This window comes from Drosophila suzukii, chromosome 2R, assembly GCF_043229965.1.
Source record: "Drosophila suzukii chromosome 2R, CBGP_Dsuzu_IsoJpt1.0, whole genome shotgun sequence".
Classification (NCBI taxonomy): Eukaryota; Metazoa; Arthropoda; class Insecta; order Diptera; family Drosophilidae; genus Drosophila; species Drosophila suzukii.
In genome coordinates, this window is record NC_092081.1 from 22,714,159 (window position 1) to 22,741,355 (window position 27,197).

The window sequence follows — 27,197 nt, forward strand, 5'->3', positions numbered from 1 at the left end:
ATTCAGCTACCCAACATTCCTGGACCTCCTCATATTGATAATATAAAGATACCAGGGATTCCCTCTTTCGGTGTAAGAATTACATGGTTTTCCAAAAATATGTATATACTTTTATACTTGTTTTTTATTTAATTAGGGTATGTCTCCACCAAAAATTCCTCCGGTATGTATTGAATTTAAAATGTATCTGAATTTTATAGTAAAATTATGCAATTCAGCTACCCAACATTCCTGGACCTCCTCATATTGATAATATAGAGATACCAGGGATTCCCTCTTTCGGTGTAAGAATTACATGGTTTTCCAAAAATATGTATATACTTTTATACTTGTTTTTTATTTAATTAGCGTCTCCCTTCACTAAAAATTCCTCCGGTATGTATTGAAATTAAAATGTATCTGAATTTTATAGTAAAATTATGCAATTCAGCTACCCAACATTCCTGGAACTCCTTATATTGATAAAATAAAGATACCAGGGATTCCCTCTTTCGGTGTAAGAATTACATGGTTTTCCAAAAATATGTATATACTTTTATACTTGTTTTTTATTTAATTAGGGTATGTCTCCACCAAAAATTCCTCCGGTATGTATTGAATTTAAAATGTATCTGAATTTTATAGTAAAATTATGCAATTCAGCTACCCAACATTCCTGGACCTCCTCATATTGATAATATAGAGATACCAGGGATTCCCTCTTTCGGTGTAAGAATTACATGGTTTTCCAAAAATATGTATATACTTTTATACTTGTTTTTTATTTAATTAGGGTATGTCTCCACCAAAAATTCCTCCGGTATGTATTGAATTTAAAATGTATCTGAATTTTATAGTAAAATTATGCAATTCAGCTACCCAACATTCCTGGACTTCCTCATATTGATAATATAAAGATACCAGGGATTTCCTCTTTCGGTGTAAGAATTACATGGTTTTCCAAAAATATGTATATACTTTTATACTTGTTTTTTATTTAATTAGGGTATGTATCCACCAAAAATTCCTCCGGTATGTATTGAATTTAAAATGTATCTGAATTTTATAGTAAAATTATGCAATTCAGCTACCCAACATTCCTGGAACTCCTCATATTGATAATATAAAGATACCAGGGATTCCCTCTTTCGGTGTAAGAATTACATGGTTTTCCAAAAATATGTATATACTTTTATGCTTGTTTTTTATTTAATTAGCGTCTCCCTTCACTAAAAATTCCTCCGGTATGTATTGAATTTAAAATGTATCTGAATTTTATAGTAAAATTATGCAATTCAGCTACCCAACATTCCTGGAACTCCTTATATTGATAAAATAAAGATACCAGGGATTCCCTCTTTCGGTGTAAGAATTACATGGTTTTCCAAAAATATGTATATACTTTTATACTTGTTTTTTATTTAATTAGGGTATGTCTCCACCAAAAATTCCTCCGGTATGTATTGAATTTAAAATGTATCTGAATTTTATAGTAAAATTATGCAATTCAGCTACCCAACATTCCTGGACCTCCTCATATTGATAATATAGAGATACCAGGGATTCCCTCTTTCGGTGTAAGAATTACATGGTTTTCCAAAAATATGTATATACTTTTATACTTGTTTTTTATTTAATTAGGGTATGTCTCCACCAAAAATTCCAGCGGTATGTATTGAATTTAAAATGTATCTGAATTTTATAGTAAAATTATGCAATTCAGCTACCCAACATTCCTGGAACTCCTTATATTGATAAAATAAAGATACCAGGGATTCCCTCTTTCGGTGTAAGAATTACATGGTTTTCCAAAAATATGTATATACTTTTATACTTGTTTTTTATTTAATTAGGGTATGTCTCCACCAAAAATTCCTCCGGTATGTATTGAGTTTAAAATGTATCTGAATTTTATAGTAAAATTATGCAATTCAGCTACCCAACATTCCTGGAACTCCTCATATTGATAATATAAAGATACCAGGGATTCCCTCTTTCGGTGTAAGAATTACATGGTTTTCCAAAAATATGTATATACTTTTATACTTGTTTTTTATTTAATTAGGGTATGTCTCCACCGAAATTTCCTTCGGTTAGTATTGCACTTAAAAATAATCGTACTTGCATAGTAAAATAATTCTTTTTAGATACCCAGCATTCCTGGAATTCCTAGTATTGATACATTAAAGATACCACGGATTTCCCCTCTCGGTGTAAGAATTACGTGCTTTTCCAAAACTGTGTAAATACTTTTATATTTGTTTTTTTTTTTAAATTAGGGTCTGTCTCCACCAAAACTTTCTTCGGTATGTATTGCATTAAAAATGAATCGGAATTTTAAGGTAAAATTATGCAATTCAGATACCCAGCATTCGTGGAATTCCTAGTATTGAAGATCTAAAGATACCACGGATTCCCCCTGTCGGTGTAAGAACTACATGCTTTTCTAAAAATATATTTATGCTTTTAAATTTGTCTTTATTTTAATAAGGGTCTGTTTCTACCAAAAATTCCTTCCGTAAGTACTGCACTTAAAATGAATCGGACTTTCACAGTAAAATTATGCTTTTTAGATACCTGGCATTTTCGGAATTCCTAGTATTAAAAATCCGAAGAAACCACGGATTACCCCTCTGGGTGTAAGATTTACATACTTTCCAAAAATATGTATATACTTTTAAATTTGTTTTTATTTAATTAGGGTCTGTCTCCACCAAAACTTCCTTCGGTTAGTACTGCACTTAAAATTAACCGAACTTTCAGAGTAAAATAATGATTTTTAGATACCTAGCATTCCTGGAATTCCTAGTATTGAAAACCTACAGATACCACGGATTTCTCGTCTCGGTGTAAGAATTACATGCTTTTCCACAAATATGTATACACTTTTAAATTTGTTTTTAATTTAATAAGGGTCTGTTTCTACCAAAAATTCCTTCGGTAAGTACTGCACTTAAAATAATTCGGACTTTCATAGTAAAATTATGCTTTTTAGATACCTGGCATTTTTGGAATTCCTAGTGTTGAAAATGCAAAGATACCACGGATTTCCCCTCTCGGTGTAAGAATTACATGCTTTCGGAAAATATGTATATACTTTTAAATTTGCTATTATTTAATTAGGGTCTGTCTTCACCAAAACTTCCTTGGGCAAGTAGTGCACTTAAAATTAATCGTACTTTTATAGTAAAATTATGCTTTTTAGATACCTAGCATTCCTGGAATTCCTAGTATTGAAAACCTACAGATACCACGGATTCCTCCTCTCGGTGTAAGAAATACATGCTTTTCCAAAAATAGGTATATACTTTCAATTTTTTTTTACATTTTATTAGGGTTTGTCTCCACTAAAAATCCCTTCGGTAAGTTTTGCACGTAAAGTTAATCAGCCTTTCATAAAAATATTATGCATTTCAGATACCTAGTAGGAAAAATCCGCAGATCAATATACCAAAAATTGACTCTTCCGGTGTAAGAATTGCTAAATTTACTGAAAAATATATAAATAATGTTGTATTTAATTTGATAAGGGTCTGTCTCCACCAAAAATTCCTTCGGTATGCATTGTACTTAAAATTAATCGGACACTCATAGTAAAACTATGCATTCCAGATACCTGGAATTCCTAATTTTGCAAATCCAGGGAGACCACGGATTCCCCCTCTAGGAGTAAGAAATTCATGATTTTTCAAGAATATATATATTTTCATTGGTTTTTAAATTACCTAGGTGTTTAGCCCACCAAAAGCGCCAGCGGTACGTATTGATTTCAACATTTTTGTATCCTCCATAGTAATCTGATGCATTTCAGATTCCACGAGTAATGGATCCCAGGATCATAGTTCCCAAGCTTCCGGTGTTGCCCAAATTGGTAAATTATCCTAATGACATAAATTTGGATAATATTATTCCCAAAGACCTATTTAACTAAACCCTTATTCGTAAGGATAACGGGTACTTAGTTAATAGTGTACAACCAAAAACTCTGTCAGTTGACATTGAGGAGGAGAATAAATAAATATTGCTCAACTGTTTTACTTGAACATTTACCACATCCCTCGGTGATAATCATCGCGTGCTTTTCTCTGATGTGGTTGGGTCATGCAAATTCATATTTTAATTTTATGCAAATTATACGCTGATTATGCTGTCAGCATCACTAGAGGTTCCGCACATTTTATTATGTATCTACATGGACATGACCAATAAAATCCCATTCCGTTCCATTTTCATTTTCATTTTCCTGGCCGCCTTTGTTGTTGTCGCTGCGGTTGTTGCTTAATCATTTCAAATTTTATATGGTAATTGTTGTTCGCCTGCCTTTGGCATGCAAATGTTTGTCCCGATTGCATGTTGACCATTTGTTGTTTGCAAAACAGTTGCCATTGTGATTGGTATGTCCTCCTACCAGAATGCGAAGCCCCCTGGTTTTCCCATTTGCCACAAGTCCATGGAATTGATTGCTTTTGGTTTATAATGTGTTTGGCAGTCGACTTTGCGGGATAATAATGGCAGCTTGCGTAAATGCTACCAAAGTTTCGATTTATATTAATGGTTATCTGGATTAGAAGGAGATAGAGGTTGATAACGGGGAGATTAAATAGAATATTTAAGCCAATTATGAGGTATGTACGAAGTATAATATTCTCCAAGAGTGATTAAAAGCCTCTAAACGTTTTCTTCGAATTCCAATTAGTTAGTACACTTGGCAACTTATGATAATTGAACTATTTATTAAAGCAATTCAACGCATTTATCTCCAAAGGCATAATAATTCCAATTCATTATTGATTGCAATTTAAATAGAGGCAAACCATGAAAGGAAGGCCCTGCGAGGGGTACCGCCATGGAGACCGAAATGCAATTCCATTATTAATAGAAACTTAAATTAAGGCCCATGCCCGGCCGTCATTATCAGGACGTGGCAGCAGCGGCAGGAACAACAGGGATACGGCAGCAGGTCCTGCCACATCCGACAAATGCAATGCGGGAAGCGAAGACAACAACATCGAATGGTACACACAGCATTTCGCAGCGGCATAGTCTAAATATCTAACGTACAACAGCTGGAAGACAAAGCAAAGGCGACCAAATCAACGGCAACGGATGCGAGAATGTTTATGCCCATTATGAACAAGCGTCGGTTGTGTGTGTGCACTGGGAGAAAAACTGGATTAAGTTTGGAGAAAATCATATAGATATCAGATATCGAAAATAATCATTATTTTTAATTTTTTATAAAACTTCATATAACCTAAAATCTATGTCTAAGTAAGATGTTAATTCTACTTCTTTCCTCATTACTTAGACCTAAAATTTTTGTGTTATTAGATGGTCAAACTACATATTTTAGGACTTATTAAACTCGGTTAATTATTCAATAACGCAAAAACCAAAATATTAGGCTCTTACTTAAATAGTTATATTTTAAATTAATTTTAAACCTTTTAAGAACTGTCTGAAAAGATGCTCTAAGAAATATAAAATTCCCTTACCAACTCCTAATTTAAAAACCCCTTTAAGAAATAGCATATTTCTTTTGGACCACAGGTAAAAAATTTTCATTTACTATGATCTACTACATTGTCATATTCTATTAAGCCATAACCAACACCCTATAGATCTTATAACACCATTTCCAGAATATAAATAAAAATCTCTAGACCTTTTAAATAACAACAATTAACAATTAACAATTTGGTTAAAGGTGTATATGTATAAAAAATATAAGCTTTACTTTGATGTATAAATTTGTTATAATCTTTTTCTTTGCAACATTGTGTTGTAAAAAAAATCTGTAACTTACCCCCTTTTTTAACCCCTAATTTCTCTTGGTGCATTAAGAGACATGGGTGCCCGTGGGTGGGATTGAGAAGGGGTGAATCGGGGTGCCTGGCATTCACATACCCATCACATAAACGTTTTGTGCATTGCAAATCTGTTTGCCGCAGGATCCGACCCAGTTGAAATCCTTCCAAATTATGCACGAAAATTATGTGTGCGAAAGCGAAAATTCCCGCAGACAAACTGGCATTGCGAATATTGCGCATACGACATGTGTTTGGCATATTAAAATGGGGCGAGTGCCGAATGCCGAATGCCGAGTTATCGAAGGGCGACGACCCACCGGATGTGCATTGTCATTAGCCCAGTTCGCGGATCGCTTTAAGTGCATGTGCCGTGCGCCCTTCTTGCAGATTTCAATTGCTCGCAATCATTTATCAAATGAGTTTTTCATAAAATGTCACGCACTGGCAATGCAATTCCTGCAGCTCCTGCGAATCCGGCGAAATAAATGATGCCAGCTTGCATTCGCAGTTTTAGTGTCATAAGTAAATCCCAGCGGGATAGAAAAATGACTCGGGACTGACAGGGGCTGGGGCAGGGGTTAAAGTTAAAGTTGCACGATGTCGCCTGCATTATTACATTGTTGCATAAGACAGGAAGAAATGGCAGGGAAGCGCGTTTGTGTGTGTCCTGCAGCCAATAAGTTGCCAGCAGCCGTTGCCTTTGCAGCAAATATCCTTTCTGCTGCCTGACATTTATGCATGTATGTGCGAGTATGTGCCCTAACAACTTAAAGCTTTTAATAAAAATGTCAAGCGCATTGAAGTGCATTGAAGGAGCAGCCAAATGTGCACGTCACAGCGCTTCTAAAAGGTCAGGAAATGGGGGAAAAGTTGCAGATCTGTAGATTTGCTCTTTATTATTTATTTATTTATTTATTTCGCCAACAGTTGGTACCTTAACTGGCTACTTGTCTATTACTAAACTAAATACTAAGGGACGAAAGGTAATTGTAAAGGGTTTTCTTAATTAATTCCCTAGGGGAGCATGGGTCCAGCCGCATGTGAGATGGAAGTTTGTTCCAGTAGAACAAGGCTCTACACAGAGGCTCATTAAAAGCATAGTTAGCTCTATATGCCGGAATAAAAAAAGGTTCAAAAGACCTTAAAGACCTACCAGGTACGGAAAAGCCTATGCTACTCAGCAATGCAGGGCAGTCTATTTTGGAGGACAGCAGGTCACAAATAAAAACTAGTGCGCTAGTTGTTCTACGATCTTGTAGGGAAGAAAGGTGCACAAGACGACATTTCGCAGAGTAAGAGGGAACCGGGTCATTAAAGTTTAGAGAAAGAAGGGCAAAAGATAGGAATTTTTTTTGAACACGCTCAATACGATTGATGTGTGTAGTTCCAGTCGGACTCCAGACAAACGAAGCATATTCCAATCTGGACCTAATGAACGAAGAAAATAGGCTTAGTTTCGTGTACGGATCTTTAAATTGCGTGGAATTTCGTTTTACAAAACCATACATAGCGTATGCCTTTGGAATTATGTAGTTTATGTGATCCATGAAAGTAAATTTGGTATCAAACATAACTCCTAGGTCCAGTGATTCATTTCTTAAGGAAAGAACATGGGAACTAATGGAATAAGAGCTAAGGACATTAATTAATCGTTTGCTGTACCTAACGTAGAAACATTTTGACACGTTCAGAGGCAACTTATTACGAGAACACCAATTTCCCACTTTTACTAGGTCATTTTGAAGAAGTTCACTATCGGAGATTGAATTCACAGACCTAAATATTTTAAGATCGTCCGCAAACAACAGGAATTCAGAATTTGTTATGCAATAGCTTAAATCATTAATGAAGATGATGAATAGAAACGGACCCAATGCACTTCCCTGAGGAAGGCCAGAAGTAGCCACATACGGGTTTGAGAAAACGCCATTGCACTCTACTCTATAAGTCCGCCCATCTAAATAAGATTTAAACCAATTTAATATTGATGAATGAAATCCCAATTTCTGCAATTTTGCCAATAAAGCATTATGGGAGACTTTGTCAAATGCTTTGGCGAAGTCGGTGTAGACTACATCAACTTGATGATGACTGATAAACGAGTGGATGCAAAAAAGATTAAACGTAGCTAAGTTAGTGGTAGTTGACCTTCCAGGCATAAAACCATGTTGGTTAGGACTGATGATCCGACCAGCAAGAAAAGTTAGCTGCTTAGCTACAATTCGTTCAAACATTTTTGAAACATTACTTAGCTTTGCAATTGGCCTATAATTTGAAACAATGTTTTTGTAACCAGACTTGAATATAGGAGAAACTGTGGCAAGTTTCCATCTATGCGCAAATACGCCAGTGGAAAGAGACTTGTTGAAGATCATTTTTAGGGGCTCACAAAGAACACCTATGCAGTTTTTCAAAATAAATGGAGAAAGGCCATCGCAGTCTAATTTTCCTGAGTCGTTAAAACTCTCAGCCGCCATATGACAGTCCAAATCAGTAACATCTAAGCACCCAATATTTAGCATCGTGGCAATGGCACCGAGTGAATCATCGTCATTCCACAGCGAGCTCGGTTCAAAGTTAGATACAAAGTACTTAGCAAATAGATTAGCGACCCCAATATCAGAAGAAGCTGAAAGACTTTCATATGACATATGGGAAGGAAAGTAGGAGGTTGTACGTTTAGAATTGACAAAGTGCCAGAATGACTTAGGATTGGTAATTAGTTTACACTCTATATCAGCAATATATTGGCTGTATAAGAATTTATTGAGGAACTCAAACTCACGCTTATGTTGTTTGTACCGATCAAAGTCGGCAGCTTCACCGCTTTCTATGTAGCGCTTATAGAATTTATTTCGGAGATTTTTGTATTTTTTTAGTCCTTGTGTGTACCATGGTAGTCTATAAGAACTTTGAACTCTAGTTTTAGCATATCTGCCTATAATAGTAGAGAGAAAAGATATAAAAACTTCATAGGTTGTATTCACATCCGCATGCGAGAGGACTTCCGCCCATCTGATATTAGAAATATCACTACGGATAGAATCTAAACTGCTAGAATTAATATAGGTAAGAGGCAAGCGAGAATTATTTGGTGAGAAAATATAACAAGTAATTAAGATTAATAGGGGCTTGTGATGAGCATCACACGCGGCTAGAGGATTATCGCTGCAGCATAGAGTAAGGCATAAATCAGGGTGTACAAAAATTAGATCTAGAAGCTTATTTAAGTTATTAAAAACATGGTTAATCTGGACTAATCCCATACTAAGAAGCTCATCGATGACTAAGATTTCCTGGGGAAGATGCAGATTACTGGGAACCATTGCTGAAGACTCAAGATCATGAGCCCACACGAGCGAAGATAGGTTGAAGTCGCCCAAAACACATATATACTGGCCATCTTCCAGCTCCTGGTATAGGTGGGCAATGTTGTCAACATGCGCTTTATATAAATCAAAACTGCTGCTTGGGGGTATGTATGATACTGTCAGGAAAATTGTTTCCGTAGGACCAGCGAGAGATACACAGAGTTGGTCGAGCAGAGAATCCTCGTTCTGGAGACAAATAGCAATGCAACGCAGCTCACGCCGCACAGCAATTAAAACTCCGCCACCTCTGGAGCATCGTGTTTTAACGGAATCTCGATCCTTACGGAACACATGATAAAGATTTGTATCGAAGAATTCATTATCGAAGAAATCCATGTTGAGCCAGGTTTCAACAAAAATGATGACGTCATGATCACCATGAGACGTTGCCTGGTAAAGGGATTGAGCTTTCGTACGCATACCACCGATATTTTGAAAATAAATATTGAAATTCGTATTGTTAGCGCATATCCGGTCATCCATGGTCATGCTATCAATAACTGGTCCAGCATCATGGCCCGAATCCGTAAGAGGCCTCGCTGGGATTTTATCATAATTAATAAAATTATTTGTAAGAACCTTCAGTAAAGTAGTGGTACGGATACGAATAGGCTGGTGATCGGCACTCCAAATATTAGGTGGGCAGTCAATATTAGCATTCAAGATATAACTGCACGCAGGTGAATCCTCTCCTGGTAATAATGAGCGAGAACGTACTACAGCAGCCGCAGTCCATTGTTGTTGTTGATGGCGAAAGCATCTCCAAAGAGCACCTTCAGAGAGAGCACTCTGAGAGAGTTGTTGTAGAAAGTCGAACGTCAGAAAGGTAGAGACGGAGAGCGCATAACTATTAGGCGATGAAGAGTAAGAATCCACCCGATTTTCTAGGTACTTCCGGAGAGAGACGCAAGATGATGAGAGCGCAACTCCGAGGAGCGCGCCGATATTAGAGCCAGGCGGACGGCGAATGTCGCGCACAGCGGACAACAAAAGCTCCAGCTGATGTTGTTGACGGTGCAACGGGAGAGAGGCGCAAGATGCTGTGAGCGCAACTCCGAGGAGCGTGCCGATATTCAAGCCAGGCGGACGGCGAATGTCGCACAAAGTGGACAACAAAAGCTCCGGCTGATGTTGTTGATGGTGCGTTAGGAGAGAGTCAGAAGATGAAGAGAGCGCAGTGAGAAACGCAAGCAGCTGCCGATGTTGTTGCGAAAACGACTCCGACAAATGAGGAAAGGCTTGCAGACGATGTCCCGCAAAAGTATCGACGCCAGTGGCGTCGACCACTAGGGGTTTTTTGACGGCTGACTTGATGATGAAGTTGGTCCAGGCTCCGGCAAATTAGATAAAATTCCATCCCCTACCACAGTGGCCCGCTCTCTATGAATAAATCTTTTGACCTTAACTGAGTTCGGCCAGAAATCGTTTTTGAAGACTATATCGTAAAGCTGATCAGGGATACCAAGCTTGAAATTTACAAATTTTAAAGTTGAAACGTCGACATCTTTTTTTACAAGCTTTGCACAAATGAGAGAACTAGCATCCACCTTAAGCTTGGTGGACACATATTTTAAAACAGCATTCGGCTCTGTATCAGTTGCAAACTTTCCGACATGCAAAAATTTCTTGGTCGGCAAAACATGAAGGTCTTCAGCATTAGGAGCCACTCCAACAACATGTTTATTGGGCTTGTTGTTGTTCCTTCTCCTCTTATTTCGAACTTGTACGAAATTTCCTCTCTCCATATCCAGAGCATGATTAGAAGGGTCAACGACCGCGGAAGCCGTAGCAGCAGCAGCCGCATATGACAGGGGAGCTGCAGCTACGTTGGTAGGCCTCGGTAGACGAGGCTTGGGATTTACATTATGATGCAATGCATCATCTTTAGGGGGGAACGCCTCCATGAATTTATTTTGAAGGCCCTGATATAAGCGCTCCAGGGCTTTCAATTTTTCATCGAATTCATCTATTTTAGAATGCGAATCATTCGCAACCACACAGCTATCACATTGCCATAGTATATTTGGATTTATTAAGAGTTTGAGCACATCATCCGGTAGGGCTACGCAAGAAGTATGATAGGCGCGACGGCACAACGAAGAGCAGCGAACAGCATCCGAAGCGCGAAGCTGGGCCAATGTAACATCGGTTTTGCACTCGGGACAGCGGGGAAGTAACATATCGAGAATTTTAAGCACGTCTGGACGCAAAGAAAGCTAGATGACGACTTATTAGCAAATAAATAAGGGATTTGCTGGGGGTAATAAGTACTGCAAGTTTTTACTAACCGGGTCTATTCCCCATTAAAAAATCACTGAAAATAAGGATGATAATATAATGAGAATGATAATATGTTGTAATGATGAATATATCGTTTAAACTTCAGTGTTATATTTTTAGACTGCTTTTGGTGAAATATAAACGAGTATCTAAAAGTTATTATATACATATTAATATCAAATTAAACGTCTATATATTTTTAATAAATATAAATTTGGATCTTTATACTGTTTGTCTAAGATGTCCCAGATTTTATAAGACCTATATGTATAGTTGGCCAAGTGAGGATTTCGAAGACAAAGTAATAGATACCTTTGCCTTTTTAATAAGCTCTGTCTCAACTAAAACATATTCTTTTAGACCCTTTAAGGTTATAATACCAAATATAAGTCAAATTTATTCGATAAGTTATAGATACTACTTTTTTTTAAGCTCCGTAGTGGTCTTTTCCATCAGCAATATCTTTGCCTTAAATGAAATATTTTCTTTTAAACTCATTTAGGTTATAATATTAAACTTTTGACAGCCTCCGTTTGACCTGCTTGCCAAAGGATTGTTTTCCTGACATGTGTCAAATATGTGTTACCAAATCAAGCTGCAGGTCGCATGTGCCCGCTTTTGTTTCACACGACTAACTCTCGTTTGGATGTTGGCTAACCAAGCTGGCCTTAACCCCCGCAGCCCCTCTTAACCCATTTTGTTAGGAGGAAAAGGTTGCCAGTGCAGTCAGCTGAATAGAGGTATGCAAACGTGTTTTCCTTGGATCCTGCAGATGGCTGACAGGAAGCTGGACCTTCTGCAGCAGCTCGGCTGACAATTTTATTGACAGCTCGACATTTAGATTGATTGCAGTTGCAGTTGCGCAATTCCAAACGATAACAATACGTGGTGCAATTCCTCCTCCTTTTTGGCTCACTTTTCTATGTTCTTTAATTAAAAGTTTGGCCAAATATTGTTTACTTTGGCTAAGGAAAGCATTGGGGAATGTTAAGGATATCTGGTATGCAATTTTCCTTACTTTTTGGTTACTTCCTCCTTTTGTTGGCTGCTTTTTACTCTGACAGGCAATCGTGCAAAACTATTTCAATTTGGCAAAGGTTTAAAAAACATTTTTTTTAAGGAATGCATACCTTTATGCCTGTAATCACTTTTAAATGTCAATCTATGTGTCTAAAAGTAAGCAGTGATTGGAGGATAATCGTCTAATAAAAAGTGTTGCATACTTTTAGACACCTATATTGACAATTTAAATGCATTTTAAATTCCTAGTGATATCTGTGATATCCGTGAATATGTAATGAGTATTTTTTTATTATTTATTTTTCTTATTAACAATTTCAAAGTCTTCTTTTATGAAATCAATTTTATGATTAAACAACTTGATTGATGTAGGTCTACCGCTCTTGACTGTGCGTTAGTTCTCAGATTTGAGTGAACAGTTTTATACATTGATCTTTCGGATCAATCAAAATTATATAACAAATAAATCGAACAAAACTGTAAACTAATTTATTGAGCTATTAAATCTTGCACTCCAAACTCAAAGCAAGTGGCATTAAGTGTTTAAGCTCCGATTAATCGATATCCCTCGCTCTTTTGATTACAAATTCCCACTTGTCAGCGACTTACTTAGGCATCAACTCATCAATTCTCAGATAGACTCACAGATACATTTTCCGGCTCACACACCAGCGTGTTGACAATTGGAAATTGTTTCCCTGCCCATTTTCCACCCACACCAGCACATATGCGCACACATCCTTCCACTCGAACTCAGTGTGGCTGTAAATTATGCATACAAATTAGAAACTACCGTCGTATGGGATGACGTAAACACAGAATGTTGAATAATAACATTAGTGAAAACAATGCAAGGACGGACAAAGAGAGGAAGTGGGCGGAAAAGTGGGTGGAAAAGTGGGTGGGAGGAGGGCAGGGAAAAGGACAAACAGCTGCAGGAAGCAAAAGCAAGCAGAAAATTAAACAGGACAAAGCAGTAGCAAAGCAGATGGCGACAAGATAAACACACACACTCCATCCATCCACTTATACTCGCTCCAATACACTGGAAAAAGTTAGGTGACAAGATTGTATTTATAGCTCTTGAATTTTATTTCCGCTTCTTGATATATATAGAATTTATATGCTATAAATAATTGCTTAAGGCGGGTTTATAATAAAAAGTTTAGCATTAAAGTATATATTTTATTTTCTAAGGTAATAATATTTACTATAATATTATTCTTAAAAGACATTATTGCTTAAAACTTTTTGATATTTTATATGTTTCAAAATGTTGAATAAAAAGTTGAAAGCTCTAAAAAGCGAAATACATTGCTCAAAACTTTTTGCCTTTTTTATAAGCGTCATATTATATATATTTTAAAGTGTTTTTAATATACTCTAGCATTTAAAAAAAGTTATTAAGGTTTTAATTTATATGTATACAAATGTCCAAAATTTTTATTTATTTTGTTCACTAGTTTAGTATTTCATGTTTTGAATACAAGAAGTGTTTTAATTTTTCAATTTTAAAAATTTAAATTATTATAAAATGTTTTAATAGGAACTATTATTGAAAGTTAGAGAGGAAACCCTTATTTTGTTATCTTATAAGGGTACGTTCTCAGTGATTTTTCTTTCATTAATTTTTTACTGCGTACTCGCAGCTTTTCCAACAATCACGGTCGGTGCCAAGACAAAACAAACAGCACAGCAAGCCCTATAAATTTGATACGCTGCTGCTGCCGCTTAGCAACGTCACATTAAAAACAAAGAACTAGATGGAAAAAAGGACGAAATCCCATCAGCTTTGATATGTCTGTTAAGTAATATTTGCCAGGCAAAAAGAAGAAGCAAATAATATAAAAGACTTAAATACTAACAGGGAAGGCAGCCAACAAATGAAACATTTACAACTCCAGACAATCCAAAGTTTTAAAACTGCATGTGTATAGACGAGATAAACTTTGGCCGAGGGAAAGAAAGGGATATGTATCCAAAGCTGTTCGTATGTCGTGATTATTTTTGCATACTAACTAATTCCCCCTTTTGTCCCTGCTACAAAAGATACATATTTTGTAAACTGTTTAGTTCTGTCGTGAGGATAAAATGTTGGGTTCAGTAAAGGGAAAATACAGGTGTGCCAGGAAAAGATTTAAGTAAAAATGTGTTTCAGGGGTATTGAAGATTACTTAGACTTGAAAGAAAAATACAGCTTTAAGATTATCATTTTGTAAAAAAGAGATCCTACAAAATATAGATTTTTCTGATGCTTAAAGTCAAACTCTTGGCTAAAAGTGATCGAAAATCCCATGAATACCTCTCTAATTTCGCCGTTCAGGACTTTTGGGTGGCAAGTCTTTCATTTTCAGCTCTGCGGTTTGGTTAGCCGCACTTTCGACTGTCCCGCAAATGAGACATGAAATTCAGTCGCCCCTTAACCCATTACTGCCCCCACCACGACCCTCCAATCACAGTCACCTTTTGCTGCCGCTTTTGGCCAGGGAAAGCCGCTCACTTATTCATTGGCAACCGCAAATCTTTTATTTGACTTGGGGCAACTCCAACGTGGCATGACTTTTACTTTGGGACAGTTTCTGCCACCGAAAAACAGAGTCAGAATTCCCGAAAATGGGTTTTCCGTTCTAGGTGAGTTGCCGTTTTTGCTTTTGCAAAGTTTTTTAATTAATTAGGAAAAGTCTAACTGAGAAGTTGCGGCAATTAAATGTGAGTTAAAGTCACCAAAAGGCGAAACAAACAAAAAATATGGATTAGAGTTGGGGGAAACGGGCAAAGAAAATATTTAATAAGTCACCGAAGATGACGCAGTCACGTTTTTTCGGCTCGGCTCGGAAAATACGAAATGGGGATGGGCTTTTTTGCTGCCCCAGCTGACGGCCCCACATATGACGAAACATATATACAAATATGTATGGGACTGTGTGCCAGAGATATATGTTTATATGGTATGCTTACACTTGCTCAACAAATATGCGCCTAATAATGCCGGAGGATGGAGATTTGTCTGTTTCTCTCCCTGTTTTCCCATGTTTCCCGGCAAAGGCTTAAAATATTTGCACGTAAAATGTTTGGCGGAAAATCTCAACGGATACGCACACACACTTCAGTTCACACACACATTGAGACAGAGATGAAGACACGCATTTGCGTTGTCATAACGCAGCTGTTGCGTTCTACATGGCGTATGCGTAATGCCTTTCAAAATGCCATAAGCATGTGCCTTTAATGACATCATTTGCCTGCAGAAATGAAAATGGCTGCCAAGTGTCAGGAGTTGATGGTTTTATTGCTGTATTATTGTATTTAAAAAGATGAAAATGCAAATTCAAATGGGGCCCAAAAAGCATTATTTAAATTCGGGCATGGTTTTCAGGCACTCACTAGGACATGTTTAAAGTTAATTTAAAGGGGAAATGGTGCAAGAAAATATAGCTCAGTTTCATAAATACACTTAGATAACATTAAAGTTATTAAATTAAAATCTCTACGATGTAAATATTTGTATTGCTGATTTACTAGGTGCTTTGTTTAAAGCAACGTAAACTATGGTACCAATGTTACAACGATTGGCTCTTCAAAGATGGGAAATATATATGTTAAAATAAGTATGTTTCAAATAAAATGTATTTGAATATGTTAATTAAAATTGAAACATCGAATTATGATTGTATTTACGGCTAGTACAACTATTTCTTTTAAGTTTTATACGTTATTGATTAGACCTTTTAATTTACCATTGCAACTGCAGCTTATTAATTTGTTTGGTTTGCTTTACAAAGTAAGCAATCGTATCCTTAGAAAAACCCATTAAAGGCTCAGAGTAATTGCTGGCAAAGTTAATTTTATTTTTCACACAAGTATTTATAAGAAATTCCAGAATAACAAACATACTTTAAGAGCCAACTTACAAGTTGCATGAGGTTTTTATCCAGGAAAAGTAAAAGTTCCGAGCTTTCCAAGAGCTTTACCTAATTAATCAGCATAACTGTGCTGGCAGCGGCAAAATCCCATAGTAGTCCTAATTTATTAATTAGTGATTCGTTAGTGTTACGCACTTGGGTGTTTTCCTACACACTGTAATAAGGAGAAATATTCAGCCAAAAAATGGCAACAAAGTGTCGCAAAAGCAAAACAGAAGCCCACGTTGAACACGGTTTACCTGTGCTTAATTAAAATAAATAGACACATGCTTCGCTCCAGCCCACCCATTTCCCAGCTTTCCCCGCTTTTCCCGCCTTTCCCATTTTCCACCCCGCATCCTTGATGAGCCGCTCGTTATTATGCAGCCAGCGTGTTTGGCATTAACCAATATAAGTAGTCGGCTCTGCCAATTTCCATAAGTCAACAGGGGGAAAATAAAACGAAGTCAGCAATTAAAAGCGCTGTTCATCAGGCGGACAGCTGCTTGCGGTTAGTTTGGTTGGCCAGGCTAAATATTTTCCACTCCTGCTGGGGTTTTCCCCTTTTTTTGTATTTACTCCGATCTCACTGCCTGGATTACCCGTATTCAAATCAGCTGCAACGCCCAATTAATGTAAGCGGACACATTGTTGCATACTAATGAGTTGCTGGGACGACTGGTAAGATTCCCGAGAAAATGGTAATAAAGATCTGCAGAACAAAGTCTGGTACAATCTGGTAGAGCACTAATTCAGCGGTCAGACTTTTGAGTTCTCCCTGGCCTGGGATTGGTTTTGGATTACTTAATTAGAATTGGGAGATTGGAGATCGTGAAGTGATTTCTTTATTTTTATACTTTTAATATAGTTCACAACAACAAGTTACGTTACTAAGTCTTTAAAAGTATTCAAAACTAATAAGCTCAAAAGATAAGATTCAGTAATGTTGCTTCAATCCTTTGACTTTTGATTTGAAATATTATATTTCCTTCGCTTTAGTTTGACTAACTGTTATACGAAATAAAGTATTTACCAAATGTTAAATTTATTTCACAGCATTACAATACACTTTAAAAATATTAGGTTTAAATACTTTGTGATAATATATACATTAATATAAATAATTAAAGCTTAGATCATAAGAACCAAATTCTGTAAAACTTGTGTTAGTTCTTTTAAATTAAGCCCAAAGGTTTTGTTGAAGATAATAATTTCTATCGTCCTTGCATACATATATAACTCTTATTTAATTGGCCTATTTATGGAATTAACATTGTAACAGAAATAAAAACTTTGGTCGTGTGATTCCCACTTAGGCAGCTTGTTATAATTAAAGTTCAGCCATTTAAAGGATATTAACTTGCAGACATTCGTCTGACAGACCATCTCTGCTGGCTCGCAAGTTTTTTCCTTGGCTGACAAATGATAATGTAATGTCATCATATATTACGAATACGCCCAGTTCTCCCTTAGCCCGCCCCTCAGCTCAATTACAAAAACTTATAACTTTCAGTTGGCAAAAAGAAATAAAGCAACCCAGAGCCCAAGACTCGAAAAACAGATTTACACATACTCTTTACTAATGAAAGTTAAAGATGGCGCCGCCGGAAGGAAAACTCGGAAAGTAGAGAACTTACCCTCGCTTTTCTTTAGTTTCTCAGTTATGGGATATGGGTATAGCTGAGTATGTAGTGCAAATGAAAGTTTTTCTGAAACAAGCAGCAGAGATTAAGAGATGTTAAGACACAGGCAAACTACTTGGGATTGGGTTTGGGGATTGCGATTGCTATTGCGACAAAAGAAAAAGGAAAGCTGGGGGAAAGCTGGGGAAAGCAGGGGAAAGCGGCGACAAACAAAAGATTAGTGTCTGGGGTTGCAATCGCATTCGAGTGTTCCTACATTTGTCGAAATTAAACAATGTAAAGTTTTGGTTGGGCCACCAAGCCGAACAGAAGGAAACTTTGCTCCGCATGTCAGCACCAAATATGTAACTCAATTAGTTTTTCCGCCCCTTATCCAACTCATTCATAGTGCACTGGGAAAATTATTTGTCTCTTATTGAAACGCTATAAATATAAAGTTTTGTTGCATTCCAAATATTATATGGATTACTTCCAAACTTGAAACAAGTTAGAAGAACCAAAACAAGTCTCTAAGGATTAAATATCAGTTAAAACCAATTTTAAATATCCCTATAGAAATAGTTTGTTTTTATTGGAATTTTAAAATTATTAAAATGAAGTTTCGTAATATTGAAAATGTGTTGACCCATAAAATATTTTCGAAATATGTTTGAAAAGTTAAAAATATATTATTTTTACTGAGATATTTATATTAACTATGATATGTATTGAATTCATCACTATGTTGATATATTTTTTCCTGTGCTCTTGACGATGCTGTTGCAAAAACTTTATGTGTAATACATTGTTGTTGTTCCTGCGGTTCTTGTGGCCGGCAACCAAGTTGTCCATCCATCCGAAAGTCGGTGGTTTATCCAACCCCACTCGATGCCAATCGCCGGGTTCTCTTGAGCGTTTCAATTATGTTGCCGAGTTCCCTGGCTGAGTTCCTCTGACTGAGGGAGTTCGAGTTCTCTTCAGGATCCGCCACCGCAGTCACATATAAATTTCAAGTAATTGCTTTCGCCCTTCACCAAAAGTCAAGCCAAAGTTGTTGCAAGTAATTGCCATCTAATTGCTTATTGAAATTTTTTCCTCTAGTGGCTGGATATTCGCCAAACTGAGGGCAAAAAAAACTGGCAGGAGGTTTCGGGATGAATTGAAAGTGATGGGAGATGATTGAACAGGAAATCAAAGAAGTTTACCTAAGGGGAAGAAACATGAAAGTCATACATTAAAAGAGGTATTAAGGAATTCTGAAGTTTGTCTCGTTTAAAAGAATTTATTTTTAATTAGTTTTGTAGTCGTTTAAGTACCCACCTTTAAATCATGCATACCTTAAATTAATATCATATTTAGTAACATTAGTATTACAAACCATTCTCATGGATATTTTAATTAGGTAAGTAACATCTATCTATATATTCCTTATACCATTTCAGCGAACCAATTCAATGGATTAAATATAAAGTATTATAAGTCTTATAAAGTTTTTATGACCATTTCCTAAGGTTCGCGCCTTATCGTTAACTTAACTTTCGATTACCAAAACTGCTGACTCATGACCAAATCGATCTACTGCCCCTTTCCCCCCAAAAAAAAGGGATAAGGGAAATGGAAGCTCTTCACTTTATTGAATCCATTTCTGTTGTTACTTTCAATTGATTGATTTTATTTGGCTTTGGGCCGACTTAAAGTAGCCAAATAACAAGTTAAAGTTGGTAAAGACGAAGCGAAAGATTGATGGACACATTAAGTGGGTATGGGATAGGATAGGATATAAGGATATAGGGATGCGAATGGAGGTCCAGTTGAGGAGGGTGACACGGCCCTTTGGCGCCAGAAAGCTTTCGCCAATGAAGCGGAAATCACACAAAGATTTGCCCATATAAATGTCTACTTTGGCTTTGGCCAGATCCATTTCCTTATTTGTTGTTTGTTGTTCGTCGCGGTGATGTTGTTGTGGATGTTGCCGTTTTTCTTGCTGTTGTTGGTGTCGACCACATTAACCGGAAGCGCCTGCCAGGCAAACTTATGCAAACTAAGCGAACAAAACTTGGCCAAAAGAATGGAACGGCGACTAAGAAGCAATCCTGGCTGGACCGAGACGATGTCCGAAGTTTTTATGCCGCCGGCTAGGACAAAAAACTGTCAGAAGGAGGTGCTACACTTGGAAAAATGCACTTTAAATTATAAAAAACATATAAGAAGTCCTGCAAAAAATAAGGTTTCAACTCCCGTACTAAACAGTAAAAAAAAACGCATTGAATAATTAGAATGTAGTTGTTTTTCTGAAATAATAAGGATAAAATGCCTTTAATTTAAGTCACATATTTTAATGACAATTGATAAGTTTGTATAAAATGCATTACCTACCTTACGGAAAGTCCTAACAATCGTTTAAATATATTATTTTGGCTTTCCATCTATACTTTACTAGCTTTATAGGTATAGATAATATAACGCAAACCCTTTTTTTCAGTGCACGATAAGGCGTTGAAGATGTGCAAAGCTTTTGGTCTCCCCTCTTGGCTGGCCGCCTTATTGTACAAAGTGTTGACTTTATATCCTTCATTTAGTGGACATAAAAAGGATATTATTAAAAGCTTAGAAAAGTAGCCATTTCCTTGCCGTCCCTACACAACCCCCGATTGCCCCATCATTGCATTGCAGAAAATACATAAAATATTAGATGACTTGAAAGGGAATACAACACAAGCTGATTTTGACCACACAAGACAATGACAGTGGATCCTCTCCCCTGATGATGCCCTTTTGTTCCATTCGCTTTTTTTTATTTTTGGCTGCTTTTTGGTTGCGGCTCATTTGTCTTTTATGATGTTGGCTCTGTGTGGCGACAAAAAAAGCTGCTGCCAAAAGAAACCGTTCGTAAAAGGTCCATTATAATTATAAATGAGTTTAGCGCCCATAATACTTTTTATTCTCTTTTCAAATGGATATCCCTGTGCTACCCGTTCCTGAGGGTATAATGTTATTACCCGGGGTTCTTTTTGTCAAATTGACTGCCACATTTTAATGAGTCAGTAAAAATTGCTGGCCCAGTTATGAAAGGAGGCCAGGAGGTATTGCCGAAGCGGGAAATGGCCCAAATTGACAAAGAAATGTTAATTTTTGTTGCTTTCTGGTAAATATTTATTTTTCCCTTTTGACTTGATTCCGTTTGGTTCCCTTTGTCTTTGCAATTTTTACGAGGGCAATGATAGTCGAATGGGGATTTTTACGGTGCTATTTGAGATAAGAAATGGAATGGGTTTATTTTTTGCTATAGATTGCAGAAAGCTCTTAAGATATAGGAAAACTTGGGAGAGGGGAAAGGGTCAAATAGGTGTATGCAATATTTTTACCTTCACCGGTCTAAAATTATGTCATATCGCAATTATTTTATGGTAACACTAGTCCCTTTAAAAGTTTTTTGTTTTTCAAAATCTTTGTAATAAAAAGTCCTTAAAAAATCTTATTTAAAAAAATTTGGTAATAACCGAGCCTGTGAAAATGTAGTTTCCTTAAAAATCTGTAGTATAAGAAGATATGAAAATAAAAACCTAAAAACAATGTGACCAACCACCTTTAAAACTTAGTGTTGCAAAAAGATCTGTATGATATATGAAGTTATAAGAAAATATGGAAATATTGCGAGCAGTTGAAATCTAGATTCGTATAAATACTTTGTTTAAAAGGTTAAAAATACACAAAAATAAATTGGGAGTATTGGAACCTTTTGGAAATAGTTTTGAATGAGTTTTGAAATGTAGGTTCGTATAAATACTTTGTTTAAAAGGTTAAAAATACACAAAAATAAATTGGGAGTATTGGAACTTTTTAGAAATAGTTTTGAATGAGTTTTAAATGAGTTTTGAATTGCAAAACAATTAAGTTAGGAGATGGTTTTGGATTGAGTGTTTAAGAGGACCATGTTGCTGACTTGGAACTCTTTATAGAACCGTAAGTATTCCCATTGGCCCAACCCATTTGGTTCATTTTCATTAAAACGCCTGTTTGGTCAGATCCTTTTCAGTTGTGGCATATGTGCCAGAAAGGAAGGAAGGAAGTCGCTGTTCGCTCCTCGCTTTCAGACCCTCAGTGTGTCTGTGTGCAATATCCTTTCGAGTCCTTTGCCGGTGGTTGGGAGTCCCTTTTATTTGGCGCTGCCACTGCCACAGCGCAGCAATGCGTGTATAATTGCTCAGACAATGAGCAATTGTTTTTCATTTTCCATTTTTCACTGCCTTTTTTGTTGTTTGCTTGTTGATTGCTGCGGCTCCCAGCTTTTTTTCGCCTCTCATTTGCCGGCTTTCCACGTTTCCTTACTTGTTTTTGAATTTTTCACATTGTTTGCATACATTTTGCACTCAGTGTTCGGGCCTGGTGTCCGTGTATTTGTTATGCAAAGAGGCCTCAAAGCGTTCCCCCGACTTTTTTCCCCATTTTTCCGCCAATATGAGATGGGTTGTACACAATATATATAGAGTTTGCCATTTTCCAAGCAAATTAGTTTACAAAGGACGACAAACCCGGGCTGTCCACCCACGTTTCCCGGTCCTCCTGTCTTTTCGAACAAAATTGAAAATGCATTTTAAAGCAGACGCCGACGCTGCCGCGGGCTAGAAATTATTTCATATATGCCAAGTTTATTTACGCTTATTGTTTGGCCAGACATTTTGGGCTGGGAGTTTTATTCACGTACACTGAGGGCATTGTGGAGTTTTTAAAATTCCTTTCTTATCGATTTCTACCACAAAATAATCTTAACTTATTCCTTATACTCACGATTTCATAAAAGCACATGTTGTATTTTTGAAGACTTCATGTTACAACATTTGAGTTATTTAAAAACTTGATAATACAGTTTTTGGTTATTCGAATCAAGAACAAAAAGCCCTTTAAAAAATAAGTAATCTTTTTAAATACGGTTAAAAATTATGCCAAAAAACTAAGAAAGGTAAAAATAAAATATTTGATCAGTTGATCAAAAATGTTCTCAAGCCCACCTTTTGGAAGTATAAAAAATTCCTTGGGAGGTTTCAAGAACAATTTAATTCTGATTAAGGCAAACTCTTAAGAAATATTTTAAAAGAATGAAGAGGACTTCAAAATGTATAATAACATATATTTTTTCTTTGTGCATCATCCAGTTATTGTTTGCTTTTGTTTGTTTTGCTTCGCTTGGCAGTTGGGGTTGCTCATAATTAAGTGCGAAAATTGGCCACAGGTTTGAGTGGAGTCTCCGTGACCCCAAACCCATCCATAATTCCTGCGCCATCCCCAATCCAGAACCCCCATCCCCAGCCTCATCCACATCCACTCCCACAGATGCATGCAATTAGTTGGCCATTAAAACAGGCCAGCAGATAAACTACAGTTGCGACTGTATCTCAAATTAGTTGCACTTATCCCACAGACTCCTTGCAACTTCTGCGCCCACGTCGCCTTCCAATCAGGCCTCGTTTTATGACTCAATATTGGGGAACTACGGTAGTCCGCAGACAAACTTGCCGCACTGAGCAACAATTCGCCACTAATTTCAGCGCTATAAAAGTTCTGTTTGTCGGCCATAAATGTCAAAGACAGCAGGTCAGACGGTGGGGGTTACTATAGTATGCCATTCTATATAGGGGGACTCATAGGGAGCACAGGCAATGAAGTCTCGCGTGTTTCATTAGTCGCGAATTATGACGACCTGCCCATGGCCCCGCCCCTTCTTGGTTTTATTTCCCTGTCTGGGCCATGTGACAAATTTGCTTTTATTTTCGTACTGCCGCACAGACACGGACCCCGAGATACAGATGCAGATATTTCGATTTATGCATGCAAATGCGAGGAGTGCTGATACTTTCATGGCAAAATGGTCATGGCAAGTTTAATTATGTTAGCGTTTTGTATTCGAGAGAACATTAATTCTGTTCCGTGTTTGGCATGCACTACGAGAAAATGTTTAAGGAATAAATAATATTGTGAAGTTAGGATCTTAGGTAGTTTTTTGGGAACTACTGGTAGTATTCTCCACCGCATGTTAGGCTAAATGTTTTAAATTCTAAAACTCAATCTAACATACGAATGAGAAAAAGTCCTAAGTATGTTGTCATCTGAAGCCTAATCTGAAATTTATTTTAATTAGGATCTTAGTATATATATATAACAACGTTTTCAAGAGCTACTGTTCATTCTTTGAACCCTAAACACAACCGCGCTTGAGGATGAGAAAGACTTTAAAATAAGCCCTTAAGTAAGTCTAAGGAGAGAATTGTCCATTCCTATTTAATATAATTCTTATGTTGTCTACATATTATTCAATTCATGACAAGGTGTTAATTAAATATACATAAGTATTACCAAAAATAAGAAAGACATTTATTTCCATAGATTATTTTCTAAAGTAAAAGTAAGAAGTAAACAAAGCTCCGATTTTAAGTATCTTGTGCAGCGAGCCTAGGCAGACACCATCTTGTTTTAATTTTCTCAGTGCCCTTGACAAATTCTGCTGGCAAGACCTAAGAAATAACTCCTGCTAGTTGCCATCGCCTTCTTCATCAACTTCATCGCCATCGCCGGGGTCTCAGGTTCTTTTTGCTCCCCGGACTCCAGAGTTTTCTCAGGGGCGTATCAAATGTGACAGCTTGGCAAGAAGTCAGAGCCATAGACGTAGACATACTTTGTACCAACGCACTACATAAATGCTGGATGGCTTACGCAGACAATCAAAATTCAAATGGAATATCGTACGAGGTAAGTACGTTCAGAGGATGATGACGAGACAGTTGAACATTTTTTCCGTTCAAGTTGCATTTACTTGGAGTATTCGTCGTCAGTTCCCCAGTCCCTGAGTTTTTTGACTTGCTTAAAATGACGACAACTATATCCACACATGTCAGACGAACTAAAGACCAAAGAACAAGCTGCACGATTTTGATGTTTCTTTGTTAATTTCAGTGCACAGAAAAGAAATAAAAGTATAAAATGAAAATTAAATATACTTTTATTCAATTTTATACAAATCCTGACCAATAAATATATTTGTAACGTTAAAAGCTGTTTTAATGTTAAAAGCTGTTATAATATAATTTTCAAATAATAAAAAAACTTAAAATAGGGAAAAATCAAAATACATTTTATGTATCTTAATGAAAATCAATACATTTTTCTATATTATTAAAAAAACCTTTAAAGAGGCATTTTAGATTTTTATAAGATAATTATAATATTTTTTCTAGTGGAACCATACTAAATTTCTTGATGTACGCGTGACAAATGTTGGGATTGTACAATTGTCTGTGCTCTCTTACCTCCCCCCAAAAAAGGTGTTGCATAAGAAGAGAACGTTTATCTTTGACTTACACACAACATTTGTTGTCTGCAATTAATTTTTTCGGGGTGCCAAAGCCTTTGACAATCGACAGAGAAAACCAGGAGGCAGCTGAAAGAATCTCTGTTCTGATTCCGAGAAGAGTACCGGCTTTTAGGAACGCAAACCTGCGGTATTCGGTTACAAAGAGTTCTGTCTTGCCCCGGAGCAGAGTTTCTGCTATTTAAAGATTTCGAACCCCCTCCAGAGTGTCACTCCAAGCACAGCACGCCCCATGCACTTAATTACAAAACAACGTGGGTGGCTTCTCCAACGGGGGTCGCATCTTTTTTCGATTAAAAAGTTTGCCAGTCGCAAGGCAATTGTCAGTTACATCCACTTAACCTGATGTCGTTGGGAGAATTTTACGACAGATTAACGAACGATTAACGGTGTAACGTGGCACTTGGCAAGCAAAACGTGCTCGGGGATTTCGAAGTGAAGATCCACCGAAAATACGAGTCCCAAAACCCCGCAGCTCGGTGCTAGGAATTTATATTTCGCAGGTGATTTGTCGCATAAAATTCGAATAATTCATAAGAGCGCAAAAATAACAAGCGGCACCCACACAGCGCCAGAGCGCCAGAAAGTATGCAACGAAATGCCGCAAAGTTGGCGTCGCTGGCAACGCGGCGTATGCGTGTTAAAAACTTTTTGTCAACGGCAAGGGTTTCAGAAGGTAAAAGTGGTTTGGGGTGGGCCATTTCATGGGTTAAGGTGGCTCTCCAGCAGAGTTTGTCATTTCGCTTGTTTGACTCTTCCCTTTTCGGCTTTTCCCGCCCCCTTTTCCGGGTTTTCAGCGCCCCTTTTCAGCATTTTGGTCACATTTCACCCGCATTTTTTGTTTTTGTTGTTGTCAGGCTTGTATCTCTAACAATGCGAAAATTGTATCTTAAGCGGGTGTAACTTGTATACGGATGGATTTGTATCTGGCATCCGTTTAGCGGTTGACTTTTGTTGTCTTTTTTATGCTGGCGGTTGGGTTGATTGTGGTTGATTATAGATACATCTAGGCCAAGTGAAGGCCTATTTTCAGATACACCACAATATAACCTACTTTTCATATTTGGAACAGGATCCTATATAAAAAGTCACGTATCTTTTACTACAAAACCAATAAGTATCCTCTTTTTTTTAAGTTTAATGATTATTTAACTGATATCAGAAAATAATTGCATACATATACATATATATAACTATATTTAATTTTTAAATAGGGCCACAGAACAAGCTATAATTTTGTCACCTTTTTAAGCTTTTAAATTTGTTTGCTAGCCTTATGCAATCTCAGCGGATTTTTGTTTGCCATTTTGTATCTGAATTTCCATTTTCGCCACCAGATTTGTATTTCCTGTACATTTTGCAGCTCGCTTGCCCTTTGAACCGCAATTAAGATTGGCTCCACTCATATGCCAGCTGCCGCTGCCTTAGGGGGTTGTAAGCCCCATTTTCCCAGCCATTTTCCTCCCTATTTTCCCCCTCCCTCAACGCTGCTTTGTCGTTTCATTTGCATTCTTATCGGCTTCTCTGCCATGTTTAAATGTCGCCAGCATGAAAGTTTTTTCCAGCCAATCCTCCGGAATATATATACATTTCTTTTTTTGTTGATTTTAGAATGTTTCTTCTTGTGTTTATCTTTTGTCACATGTGAGTGGGGAGGCTCCACGTATTTTTTCCTATTTTTTACTTTTTCCTCATCTCTGCAGCTGTTGATTTTTGATATATGGGTCCCTGCGGTGCTGTTTGCCCTCGCGTGAGTGGGAGTGAACTGTGACTGGTGACTGCGAATGTGACTGGTAGTCACATTTCAATGCGTTTGGCTTTCGGGTGTGAGCTTAAATACGTATACGTCA

General features: G+C 37.0%; 1 protein-coding gene across 1 annotated transcript; it reads left to right on the top strand.

The window, feature by feature from the left end:
• Window positions 1–1,820: 1,820 nt before the first annotated feature.
• Window positions 1,821–4,035, top strand: LOC136116475 (uncharacterized). Its single transcript, XM_070994876.1, has 20 exons — window positions 1,821–1,859; window positions 1,915–1,980; window positions 2,045–2,071; window positions 2,127–2,192; window positions 2,259–2,285; window positions 2,341–2,406; window positions 2,471–2,497; window positions 2,553–2,618; window positions 2,681–2,707; window positions 2,763–2,828; window positions 2,893–2,919; window positions 2,975–3,040; window positions 3,103–3,129; window positions 3,185–3,250; window positions 3,315–3,341; window positions 3,397–3,450; window positions 3,510–3,536; window positions 3,592–3,648; window positions 3,709–3,735; window positions 3,791–4,035. The coding sequence occupies exons 1-20, from the start codon at window positions 1,836–1,838 to the stop codon at window positions 3,908–3,910; spliced, it is 960 nt and encodes a 319-aa protein (XP_070850977.1). The 5' UTR covers window positions 1,821–1,835; the 3' UTR covers window positions 3,911–4,035.
• Window positions 4,036–27,197: the final 23,162 nt, after the last annotated feature.